At 57.1% G+C, this 12,124-nt stretch overlaps 1 protein-coding gene across 1 annotated transcript in view; it reads right to left on the reverse strand.

Moving 5' to 3' along the window:
* LOC113633696 (maestro heat-like repeat family member 5) overlaps window positions 1-12,124 on the reverse strand; it is a 41,240-nt gene that overhangs the window by 6,291 nt on the left and 22,825 nt on the right. The window contains 4 exon segments of the mRNA XM_027132064.1: window positions 436-579; window positions 1,248-1,368; window positions 1,838-1,889; window positions 1,892-1,974. Coding sequence (XP_026987865.1) covers window positions 436-579; window positions 1,248-1,368; window positions 1,838-1,889; window positions 1,892-1,974 — 400 coding nt within the window.

The raw sequence follows: 12,124 nt of genomic DNA on the forward strand, positions 1-12,124 counted from the left end.
TGGCGATGTTCCAGCTGTTCATTCATTATGGGATGTGGGTTGCACGGTGATGGGGGCAATCGGGAGGGAGTGAGGCTGAGTCTGCAATGACCGGGGGTACCCGCCCATACGATTCTCAGGGGAGGCTCCTGTCTGTGGGCCAGCCTTGGGGTGCCACCTGGGGGGCTCCTCCTAGGTGCTTGGAGGTCTGCAGGAGCGTCCGCCTATTCCCGGGTGTGGTGGAGGCAGCGTCCTTCGGGAGTAGACGCTGCACCCCTCCCGCGGCCCCGCCAAGAGGCCGTCACCAGCGCCATTCTGCAGGTGAGGAAACCGAGCCCCAGAAAGGTGATTTTGTGTCCCTAGAGCCGGGATTCCATCCCAGGGGACCTTGTCTGCACCCCGCACACCTGGCCGCTCTGGGGGTTGCTCCAGCCACGGCTCCCCTCACCCTCTTACCTTCTCTGGGTGGAAGAGGATGTTTCCCAGGACCTACAGGCTCCGCACGCAGACCTCAGGGCTGGGGTCCCTGAGGCTTTGGGCCAGCATGGTCAGGGCGGCCTGTTTGGGGAGCACCTCCAGCAGGGCAGGGCTGTAGAGGAACTGGGTGGCCCCCGGGGCAGGCGGGTCAGTCCTGGCATCCTCTCCTGGGGGCCTTCGTCTGTGTCTGGGAGCAGGGCTGTGGGACCAGGGCCTGGCAGGCGGCTTGGAGAGGGGCGCTGACCTGCTCCTTCCGGGTATCTCGGTTAATGGGTATTTGAAACCCACCTCCAAGCTGGTTCGATTCTTCAATGTATAGCTGGGGAGACTGAGGCCCAGAGGGGGAAAGGTCCTTGTCTGAGGTCACACAGTGAGGCTGGGAGCAGCGTACATCAGCAGCCTGGCTCGTGGGGCCCTTGGGGACAAAGCCCCGTGGAGGGAGGCCTAGACCTTCCTCGAGCGGGGTGGGGTGGGAGAAGCACAGGCTTTGATTGGGGTCTCCTTCTACTCTTTCACTGCCCTTTTGGCTTCACGGTCCCAGGGGTGGGACCTCGAGTCGTCAAGGAGCAGGGGGCGTGGAAAGACAGTCCCCCCAGGCTGCAGGCTGAGGGGGCGCTGGGAGGTGCGGACCCAGCCAGAAGCCCCCGACCGCGGGCCCCAAGGAGCTGGAAGCGGGAAGGAGGGGTGTGAGGGGTTTGTCGGGTAGGTGAGGTCCTGGTGTGGTTCTGGCGGCGGCTGAGGCAGCCGGACGAGGGGCTCAGGCTGTCTCTGAGGGGCTCCCCTCGCCGCACGCAGGTCCCCGTGAGGAGGACGATGGCTGCCTTCCTCCCCCGCTGCTCCTGGCTCTGCAGGCTGGGTAGCAGCTGGGTGATCAGCGCCGCGACTTGCTTGCAGCGGCTCTGCACCATGGCCCTGGGCACAGGCGAAGGGCAGGGGCAGGGCTTGGGCTTGCGGACACAGCCCCGTGTCCCCCTCCCCACACACCCCAACCCAGGGGCCAGGCGGCCAGAGGTGTTGCTGAGCGTGGGTGGGCACATCTCTCTTCGACCGTTTCCTGCTCCCTTTGCACCCACTGGCCGCCCACTGGCTGCCAGGCCCGGGCTGAGCATGGGATGGACAGGGGAGCAGATTTGGCCCTTGTCCCCTAGGAGGCCTCAGGCCGCGGAAGGGGCCGGGGGAAGACGCCTGCATCCTAGGCTTCCAGCGTGTGCGCGTGAGACGGGGGCGGGGCGCCCGTGCTTTCCGTGCCCTGCGTGCGCACGCGTGAGTCCGTGGGGCTGTGCTCGCAGGCAGGCCCTGGAGGTACGGAAGTCCACAGCCTAGCCTTCTGGGCAGGGGTGACCCGGGCAGTCCCCTTCCCCTGGCCCCACCCCGCCCCTACCTGGCGAGGAGGCCCATGCCCTGCGGGTCGGTGTGGGTGGTGGCGAAGAGTCCCAGGCTCCCTGCAGCTCCAGGTGGGCGAAGTCCTGCCAGTGCCCGGTGGCGGGCAGCAGGCTCTTCAGCGCCTCCAGCGACGTGCTGCGGCAGCGCAGAGGGGTCCCCAGCCAGCCTCGCCCTTGGGGAGGGTGCCCAGCCGTCGCAGGTGGAAAGGTGCCTTGTGGTTCCCGTCTGCACTCAGGGCCCGGCAGCACTGGGGCCTCCCGGGGGCAGCTCGTTCCCGGCCTCCTTCAACAGAGATGTTGGGGCGTGGGATGGTGTGCGCCCGGTGGTGGAGCCGGAGACTGGAGGGGGCCTCCTGGGAGGGGCGGGTCCAGTGGGAAGCTCGAGACAGGTTTGGCACATGGTCAGTGTGAGGTGCCCACAGCTGGCTTTCCAGGGCTGGGGCTGAGGGGACAGGGCTGCAGAGAGAGAGCTAGGGGACACCGGGGACAGGCGGTTTCCCCAGTTGCAGGGTGGAGGGGGCCCCAGCAGAGCCTCGATGGACACTGCCGTTTAAAAGTGGAGCTGAGAATGCAGAGGGGTCCCGGCACGGGAGGAGGACAGTGGGGGTGTGTGTCACGGGGGCCCGGAGGAGGGTCCACCTGCAGCTCCCGAGGATGCGGGGAAACCAGGTCCACCGGCCGCATGGTTGCGTGGACTCAAGAAAGAGCTGGACCCGGAGCACGGCGGGACGGGGTGCGGGTCAGGGACCGTGCTGCCCGTGCCCCGTCCGGGTCACACAGCCTGGCCAGGGGCCGCAGAAGCAAAGTGCGGCTAGGCCGCGGGCTCCAGACCTGCACAGTGGTGTCGAGCCATGGGCTCTGGGCTGCCCCGGGCCCTGCAGGCAGTGCACGGGTGGAGGGCCCGGGAATAGCTCGGTGGCCCGTCTCCCTGCCTAGCCACCCCGCGCCTGGTGGTGTCACCTGGACGTGTAAGTGCCCCCAGAGCGAGGCTGTCAGCTTGGACCAGGCACAGCTCTGATCAGATTTGCAAATCCAGATGTGAAGGGATGAAATGCCCTCTGTGAAAGTCCCCAGTGGGGCCGACTCAAATGTCAGCTGGCCTGTCATCTTGCCCCCAAGCCGTGCCGCTGAAAAGAGGCTGCGTTTTCCGGGTCATTGGTCTCATCCAGAGTGATGCCGGTTGCAGGAGAAGGCGACTCCGGGCACACTGGCATTTCGTCTGCTCTGTGATGACTCTCGGAAGCTTCTGGTCCTGGGGCACGTTGGGCATCTCCTCTCACGGTCGCTGTGTCCCTGCACCACAGCAGGGCTTCTGGAAAGATGGCGTTTGGCTGATTTGGGCATTCTTGGGACTCCCTTGCTGACTCTCGGGGTGAATAGCATCACTTGTGGGGCCCTAAAGCCTAAGGCCATCCCCAGCCCAGGACCCCGGGCAATGCACAGGGACTCTTGTTGCCTGAAATCCATGCAGCTCCTTGACCGACAGAAGACGGAGGCCCTCGGGTCCGAGCCCGGCCATGCAGGACGCCCCTCCCTTCCTCCTGGGGTGAAGCCGTGCTCTCCTTCAGCCTCACCCCAGGGATGCCTGGCGCAGAGCGACTCTGAAGGTGAGGGAGGGCTGCAGGGCTGCGGGGGTGCAGGCAGCCTGCGGGGTTCACACAGGGCTAGGGCTTCCTGTGCACCAGTGCCACGGGACACGGACCGCTGTTGTCCCGGGGGGATGAGGAAATGGAGCGTGGCCCTTTCCTTCCCTCCTGGTGTCCCCCCATCTGACGTGAGCTGCAGGAGGCGGCTCTGTCTTCTCATCTTTGTACGTCGCCCCAGTGCCGACTGGATACTGTCATTTCCGTGGCACAGAGCCCCCTGTGGCTCCCCACTGCTCTGGGTCACCTCCTTCCTGTCCCTTCCTCTTTGGGGTACCCCTGCCTGGAAGGCTCTCTGCCCTCCTTTCCCCACCCAGCGAGCTCTAACCATCATTCAGGTCTGTCCTCAGAGGCCGGGTCCTCAGGGAACCACATGCAGGGGGCGCCCCCCAAGGTCATCCTTTGCAGAGGCTGTGCCTCTCCTTCAGGGCACTCTCCAGGGTGTGTCATGCATCACCGGGCTGTCACTTGACCCCACCTGCATTTCCATGGGGCTGAGCTCCTGAGTGCAGGGATGGCTCTCTGGTGACTGAGCACGGTCTGTGACATGGCAAACGCCATCCGTATTCATTAAATAACGAGAGCAGGACACACAGGACGCTTAGCAAGTGTGGGCCAAATAATACATAAGCCGTTAGTCCTTTCTCTCCTCTTTTCGACCAAGAGCTGTGGGGAGCACAGAGTGGGAGGGGGACCGAGGCTGAGGCCAGGGTCCAGGGAAGGAGGCAGGTCCAAGCGGGGCCGTGGGGACTCCAGACCGGGGCAGAGCACCAACCTTCCCGTCTGTCCCTTCCTGCTCAGGAATCCCTGCTCAACCCCTGGGAAGTCACAACCCCCATGGGTCTGAGGAATCAGGAGGTCCTTGGGCCTGAGACCACGGCACCCCAACTGGGCAACAGAAGACGTTTGGGCTGGGGTCATGATCTAACCCTTAACTGAGGCCCCAAGTGTTGGTCACTTGCATAGGGTCACCCTAGCATAGAGACTACCCCGTCCTCTGCGGCGCCTGACCCGCACAACACCTGTGGAGGGACCAACCCCATCGCACAGAAGAAGAAACCATGAGATGGAGAGACCAGCTCAGAGTGCTCACAGTGGGGTTAGGAGGAGATCTTAGATCTCAGATCCAGGCCCCAAACAGCATATCATTATTAACTGCTTATTTGTTCCTTGTCGACTGCCAAAACCCAGGACTACGAACAGTGTTTTAAATAAAAGAGCTTTAAATTAAACTTAAAGCTTTAAGTCGAAAAGAGGACTAATCAGGAAGTGAGAAACAAAAGGAAGCACCCCCGTGCCACAGTGAGAGATGACTGAACATTAATTTTATGTGAGCTTCCTGGCAGCCAGGGCAAGAAGGAAAATATGTTGGATTATACCTATAAGTGGATGAAGAGAGTGTCTTTGAAATGAAGAGAAATGAGATGTCCCATTAGAGTTAAAGAGATTCAGCCCATAATGGATGAAACGAGAGGAATGGGAAGTCCTTTGTGGGGCAGGGTGGACATTGCCTGGAGGAGGACCTTGCTGAGAACCAACCAAAGCAGGAAACGTCTCTAAAAGAAGGGGTTTTGTTCACCAGAGATGCAAAGGAAAGGGAGAGTCCCAAGGCAGGGCCGTCCACGCTTGCTCCTTGCCTGGCAGGAAGCCCTGCCAGACCCTCACCTGTTGCTTCCAGGGGCCGGCACAGCTTAGCAGGACGTCAGGAACCTCAGAGGCCCAGGACTGGTCTGACTCTGCCTTGAGACTTGCGTGGCTGCCGCAGGTGTCCCGTGCCACCCTCATGCTGCCGGGGGCACCCACAAGACAGTGGGCCTCTCGGTAGTGAGTGCCCAGATCGCTCTTCGGCCCCCGTCCCCCTTGTCGGTACCACCACATCCACCTAGTGTCAGACCTGGGGCCACAGTGACGCGCCTGGGCGGTGCTGCCCTCTGAGGCCCGGGAGCGGCTGCTGACCTCGTCGCTGTCCTTGATGGCTGGCAGACATCACTGTGATTGGCCTGCTGTGCTCTCGGGCCCCTTGGGGTGGTATCCGCATTGCCGTTGTCCTCTGGGCAAGGGGCCCAGTCCCATCCCAGCTCCAGGGAAGGTGGGGGAGACAGACCTGGTCAGTCAGAGCCCCACATGCCCCTGGCCAAGGCAGTTGTTTCAGGGGTGGGCCTGTGAACTAAGCTGGGCCAATTAGAGCCAATAGACATGCCCAGGATGGGAGTCTGTCCTGTGGTTGCTGGGGCCTCGCCCTTCTCTTCCGGGAGGACCCGCCCAGAGAAAAGCCAGGACCTGCGAGGTGGGAGGGGGGAGGGCTGAGGCTGCTGGAGCATCTTGACACAGCTGAGCCTGAGCAGAAGGCCCCCTGGTGCTCCCCGCGAGGTGACAGCCATCCTGTTCTCTGGGGGAGCCCTGTGTGAGACAGACATATGTCCCTGCTCCCCGGAGCCCCCATTATATGGGGCACAGATGACAGCTGTAGCTGGGATGGGCTGGGGGAGAACACAGCAGGGAGGGAGGAGGGCTGCTGTTTTAGAGAAGATGGTTGAGAGACCACAGGAGGTGAGGCTACTGGGGGAAGAGCACCCCAGGAAGAGGGCGCAGCAGCTGCAAAGGTCCTGAGGCAGGAGTGTGCTGGGTTTGAGAAACGGCAGGAAGATGCTGAGGCTGGAGCAGAGGGTGTGCATGGATGGTAGGGGCTTGTGGCAGGAACTGAGGTCCTGGAGGAGACAGGCACCCAGATGAGGAAGGACCAGTGGGCCACTGGAAGGGTTGGGCCCTTCTCAAAGTTAAAGGGGGAGGAAGCAGGGAGGGTTCTGAGCACAGGCAAGGTCTGACCTGACTTAGGGGTGGAGGGCAGTGGGGGGGTGGTAAGGGGGAGAAGGGGAGGCTGGACCTCATGGGGCGGGGGAGGGAAGCTGATGGACCAGGCAGTTCATCATAGCTTTCTCCTAACCCTCCTGTTTCTGGAAGGAGAACTCTTTAACAGCTTATTAGGGAAGATGCATGCATTTTGCATGGTTGATTTGAATAAAAAAGGAACTTGGTGCACATTCGAATTCAGAAGCAATATGAGAGAAGTGACAGTTTTTTTCAGTGAGTGTCTTGGGGAGAGCTGTTAAAGCTGACAGCTTGTGTGAAGCTCATCATAATACCAACAAATGAAAAGAGGTCGCCCCGCGGCGTTTAAAGGCTCGCTTAATGGATTTCTCCAAATACGCCGCAGTGCAGAGGAAGGCAAGCCCGCCGGCCCGGGCCGTGACCCTCCCACAGGGGGCCAGTCCACACCGGTCAGGAGTGGGGTGGGGGGAGGCTGGCAACCGTCCAGCACATCCGAGCGAAAACGTGCTGGGGTCCGGCGCCCTGTGCAAGGGAACCCGGAGGGCGTCTGCCTGCGGGGCCGAGTGGTGGCTGGGCAGGCATCCCTGCCGTCCTATGGGCTCTAGCTCAGCAACGCACAGACATTCTGTGTGGCTCAGAGGAAGCCTCCTCTCCTGCCTCTGGCCTCCTCACCTGGCCTATTCCCTCTCAGCCTTTAGGGCTCGCCCTACAGTCACTTCCTCCTGGAAGCCTGCCGTGGCTGCTTCCTCCTAAGCCTGGGTTTCCTGGGGTCCAGCTCCCCTGGCACCAACCTGGGTCAACTTAGGGGCCATCACTGGTGTGTGCAGAGCTTTTCAGTGTCCTTGTGCCCATTTTGCACATGAGGAAACTGAGGACTGGAGACAGGATGTGCTCTGATCAGGGTCCTGCCTCGTAACGGGGAGATGGTGCAGGTCAGGCCTGCCTAGTCCCATGGCCTTTCTGCCTGGTTGAGGGGAAGCATGGCCCTGCAAGACTGGGGGAGGCAGGGGGCACCGGGGCTCTCCAGTGTCAGTGACCATGACGGCCCTCTTGTTTTCTTTGCTAGGTGTCTTTGGGCCTGAGTGCTGGGTGGAAGGGGCTGGAGGGGCAGGAGGGACCCTGGAATGATGGGGTGTGGGCGGGGAGGGCATAGTTGGGGGGTTTGATGAGCTGCAACCCCCAGCTTTCAGAGACACCCCAGGGGGGCTGCCCTTGAGCATTGGGGAGGCCACACCAGTCCCATCTGACCCTGGCTGAGTGGGCTCAGAGGACTCTGGGAGATTCCAGAGTGAGGTCACCACCCACCTAGAAGTGGCATCTTTGCAGTGAGAAGGGCCTGGACTCAAATCCCTGCTCTGCCCCGTGCTGGCTGGGTGACCTTGGCCAAGTCACTTCACCTCTCGAGGGCAAAGCTGCCTCGAGGGGCTTAGGTGAGACGGCTCCCCAGGAGCGAGGGTGCACAGAGGGCCAAGGCTTCTATTCTACTCCCTGTGGGTGTCTGTCACTCAGTTGGCACCTCTGTACTGGGCACCGTCACAGTCAGGCAATGTCCCAGGGTACTGGGCAGAGACAGAACCAGTAAGAATCCTGGGCGTGACCCCCCTAGGGTTTGACTTGGGCAGCAAACAATGGTGCGTCAGACACTGCCCCACGTGCGCAAAGCACGGCAGGAGGGGGCACGGCGGGAGGGGGCACGGCGGGAGGGGGCACGGCGGGAGGGGGCACGGCAGGAGGATGCATCTGGGCGTCCTCGACTGTAAGCAGGGCAGTCGGGAGGCCTCCGCTAAGAAGGGGGGGTGCCTGCGGAGACCTGAGAGCAATGGGAGAGGCTGCAGCTCTGAGATGGTGGCCTGCGTGGTGTGTTCAGGGCCAGTGTGGGCGGCGTGGCCTGAGCAGCGGAGGGCAGGAGGACAGTGAGGTCGTGGGGCAGCGTCACGACTTGTTGGGTGCCGTAAAGGTTTTGACATGGGGGCCACTGGAATGTTTGGAGCGGAGAAGAGACGTGATCTGACCTAGTTTTAAAGGGCCACTCTGGCTGCTGGGACGGAGGGGCCGGAAACGGGCCAGGACGCGCAGTGAGAGCTCGTTATGTCTTAACTAGGGTGGTGGTGTCGGCGGCTGGGGGAGATGGAGGCAGGTGGACCGCAGGGCTTCCCAGGGGATGGGCTGAGGGGTGGAGAAGAGAGCCAAGGTGACACCGAGAGCTTTGGCCTGAAGCTGGAGGATGAATCGCCACGTCTGACACAGGAGCTGGCAAGACGAACAGGTGCAGGGTAGGGTCAGGGGGTGGCCTGGACGTGGCAAGTGGATGCCCGTTAGACATCCCCGTGCATCCGGCCAGGGCGAACATTCGGGAGGCGCCTGGGCTTAGGTGATATTTAAACCAGGGGGCCGGAAGTGGCCACCAGGGCAGGGAGTGTAAGTGAAGATGGGGCCTGAGGCTCAGCCCTGTGGCCCCTGCGTTAAGAAGCCAGGGGCACAGGAGGAAGCAGCCAGGAGGCTGTGCAGGAGCGGCTGGGCTTGTGGTGGAGGAGCCAGGTGAGGGTGGGCTCTGGGAGCCAAGTCAGGAAAGTGTTCCCAGCCCAGGAATAAGCCCACGCAGACCTGGTCAACTGATTTACAACAAAGGAACCAAGAACATGCAATGGGGAAAGGACAGTCTCTTCAACAAATGGTGCTGGGAAAACCGGGCAGCCACGTACGAAAGAATGCAACTGGACCTCTATCTTACAGCACACACAAAAATTAACTCGAAATGGATTAAAGACTTGAATATAAGACCGGAAACCATAAAACTCCTAGAAGAAAACCTAGGCGGTAGCTCCTTGACGTCAGTCTTGGCAATCATTCTTTTGGATCTGACGCCGAAAGCAAAGGCAGCAAAAGCAAAAATCAACAAAGCGAGACAACATCAAACTAAAACGCTTCTGCACAGCAAAGGAAACCATCTACAAAATGAAAAGGTGACCGAGTGAATGGGAGAGAAGATTTGCACATCATATTTATGAAAAGGGGTTAATATTCAAAATACTTGAAGCACACAAAACTCAATAGCAAAAACAAACAAACAAAAACTCCCCACACAATCCGATTAAGAAATGGGCAGAGGATCTGAATAGACATTCTTCTAAGGAAGACACACAGGTGGCCAACAGGTACGTGAAAAGATGCTCAACATCACTCACCATGAGGAAAGTGCAAGTCAAAACCACAATGAGGTATCATCTCACACCTATCATCAAAACGACAAGAACTAACAAGTGTTGAGAAGGATGTGAAGAAAAGGGAACCCTTGTACACTGTTGGCGGGAATGTAAATTGGTGCAGCCATTAGGGAGAACTGTATGAAGATTCATCAAAATACTAAAAAGTGAACCACCACGTGATCCAGCAATCCCTCTTCTGGGAATTTATCTGAAAAATGCGAAAACACTAACTTGAAGACATATATGCACCCCCACATTCATAGCAACATTATTTACAATTGCCAAGATATGGAAACAACCTAATTGCCCATCAGCATATGAATGCATAAAGAAGATGTAGCATATATATATAATGAAATATTATCCAGCCATAAGAAAGAAGGAAATCGTGCCATTTGAGACAACATCGATGGACCTTGAGGGCATTAGGTTTAGTGGAATAGGTCAGACAGAGGAAGATAAATACCACATGATCTTGCTTACATGTGGAATCCAAAATGAAAACAAAACCCAAAGCAAACAAACAAAGACTCAGCTCATATCTACGGAGAACATGCTGGTGGTTGCTAGAGGTGAGCAGGCAGAGGTAAGCGAAATGGTGAAGAGGGTCAAAAGGCACAGACTTCCAGGTATAAAATAAGTTAAGTCCCGGGGATGTAATGTGCGCACCGCGACCGTAGCTGTTAACGCTGTGTGGTATATTTGCAACTTGCTACGAGAATAGCTCACCACAAGGACAAAATATCTGTAACTATGCATGATGATGACTGTTAACTAAACTTACTGTGGTGATCATTTCACCCCACCACCCCTCCCCCAAAAAAAGAAATAAGACAGAGAAAGAGTTCCTAGGAGTGAGAGTGGTTGCCATGAAGACACAGAGGAACCTGAAAGCATGTCAGAAAGTGACAGAAGCCAACCTGAAAAGGCTACGTATGGTATGATTCCAGCTCTGTGACATTCTGAAAAAGGGAAAACCATGTAGACAGTCAAAAGATCAGTGGTTGCCAGGGGTTTAGTGGGAGGGAGGGATGAATAGGCAGCGCACAGGGGGTTGGGGGGCAGTGAAACTAACCTGTATGATGCTGTAATAGTGAATGCTTGTCACTCACTGTACATGTGTCCAAATCCCTAGCATGTACACCCCCAAGAGCAAACTGTAATGTAAACTATAGACTTTAGTTAATAATAATATATCAATATTGGCTCATCAATTGTAGCAAACATACCACACTAAGGCAAGATGTTACCAAGAAAGGAGCCTGGCAGGGGAGGGAAGTACGTGGAACTTTGCACTTTCTGCTCAATTTTTCTGCAAACCTAAAACAGCTCCAAAAAAAGAAAAGTCTATTTAAAAAAATGGAAAGAGACATACAATGCAATACTAAAGAAAGGAAAACGGGTGTTACTAGATTTAGATTAGAATAGACAATCAAGATCGAAAAATCTTCATTAATATCAGGGTGGCGAAAAAAGGTCTCCAAAGACTACAGGCAGCAGGATACTCTTTATATAAAATTATTGAAACCACAAATAAAATGTTTTTAAGAATATGTTTAGATGCAATCTCGCTATATAAAAAGAAAGCAAAAAAATGAGGGTGGATGAGCCAGGGGGATGGAAGCAGTGACGGTGGGCAGCCCTGTCCTTAGATGTAGTTCATAACTAGGGCCCTGGCTTTTGTACGGGTGACAGCTTCACAAGTGTGCATTCAATTACTGAGGAGAATCCTTGCTCTAAGTAAAGAACTAAGTGAAAGCAGGCCATGCATAGAGCCGTGATGGACGAGTGTGACAAAGCCAGGATTATTCCTAGTCCAGCTTTGAGGGCCAGGGCAGTAAAAGCAGTTGCCCAAGGGTGAAAGAGGAAAAAGAGAAAACAAGGAAGCTGGGCAATGATTCTAAAAGTTATGTAGAAATGCAAAGGGCCAAGAATGGCCAAGACAGTCTTGCGGAAGGAGGAGGGGGAGGCCTTTCTGGATCAGGGGAGGTGAATTAATATAAAGTTGTAGGAATGAGAACCTTGGGTGTTGGCCTAGGCACAGACAAGCAGAGCAGTGCCGAGCAGGGAGAGCCCAAAGGCAGCTCCCTAGCACACAGCTCTTTTTTTAAAAAAAATGTATTTATCATTTTATATTTATCTCTGGTTGCATTGGGTCTTTGTTGCTGCGTGCGGGCTTTCTCTAGTTGTGGCTCGTGGGCTCAGTAGTTGTGGCATGTGGGCTTAGTTGCTCTGCAGCATGTGGGATCTTCCCGGACCAGGGCTCGAACCCATGTCTCCTGCATTGGCAGGCGACTTCTTAACCACTGCGCCACCAGGGAAGTCCCTCAGCACACAACACTTGACTGCAGGGAGCAAGCACCCAGAGCTGCAGGAACAGGGTGGGGAACTCGAGAAAGGATGCTGGACGTTTAGAAGAAACTGGAGCCCGATTAGCACCTCCATGATGTGGGTGGTTGGAGGGCTGAATGAGATAGGCAAACTCTAGGATTTTCATAAGGTAATGTCTGAGAATGAATGATGGAACTTGGAACTCCTTTTCATCAAAGGACCTAGTAAGGGAGCGAAAGGAAAGCTGCAAAGTGGAAGAAGATATTTAACATAGAAT

The sequence above is a fragment of the Aethalodelphis obliquidens genome, unplaced genomic scaffold (genome assembly GCF_003676395.1).
Source record: "Aethalodelphis obliquidens isolate GAN/ISIS:26980383/991018 unplaced genomic scaffold, ASM367639v1 scaffold41, whole genome shotgun sequence".
In the NCBI taxonomy this organism is placed as follows: domain Eukaryota; kingdom Metazoa; phylum Chordata; class Mammalia; order Artiodactyla; family Delphinidae; genus Aethalodelphis; species Aethalodelphis obliquidens.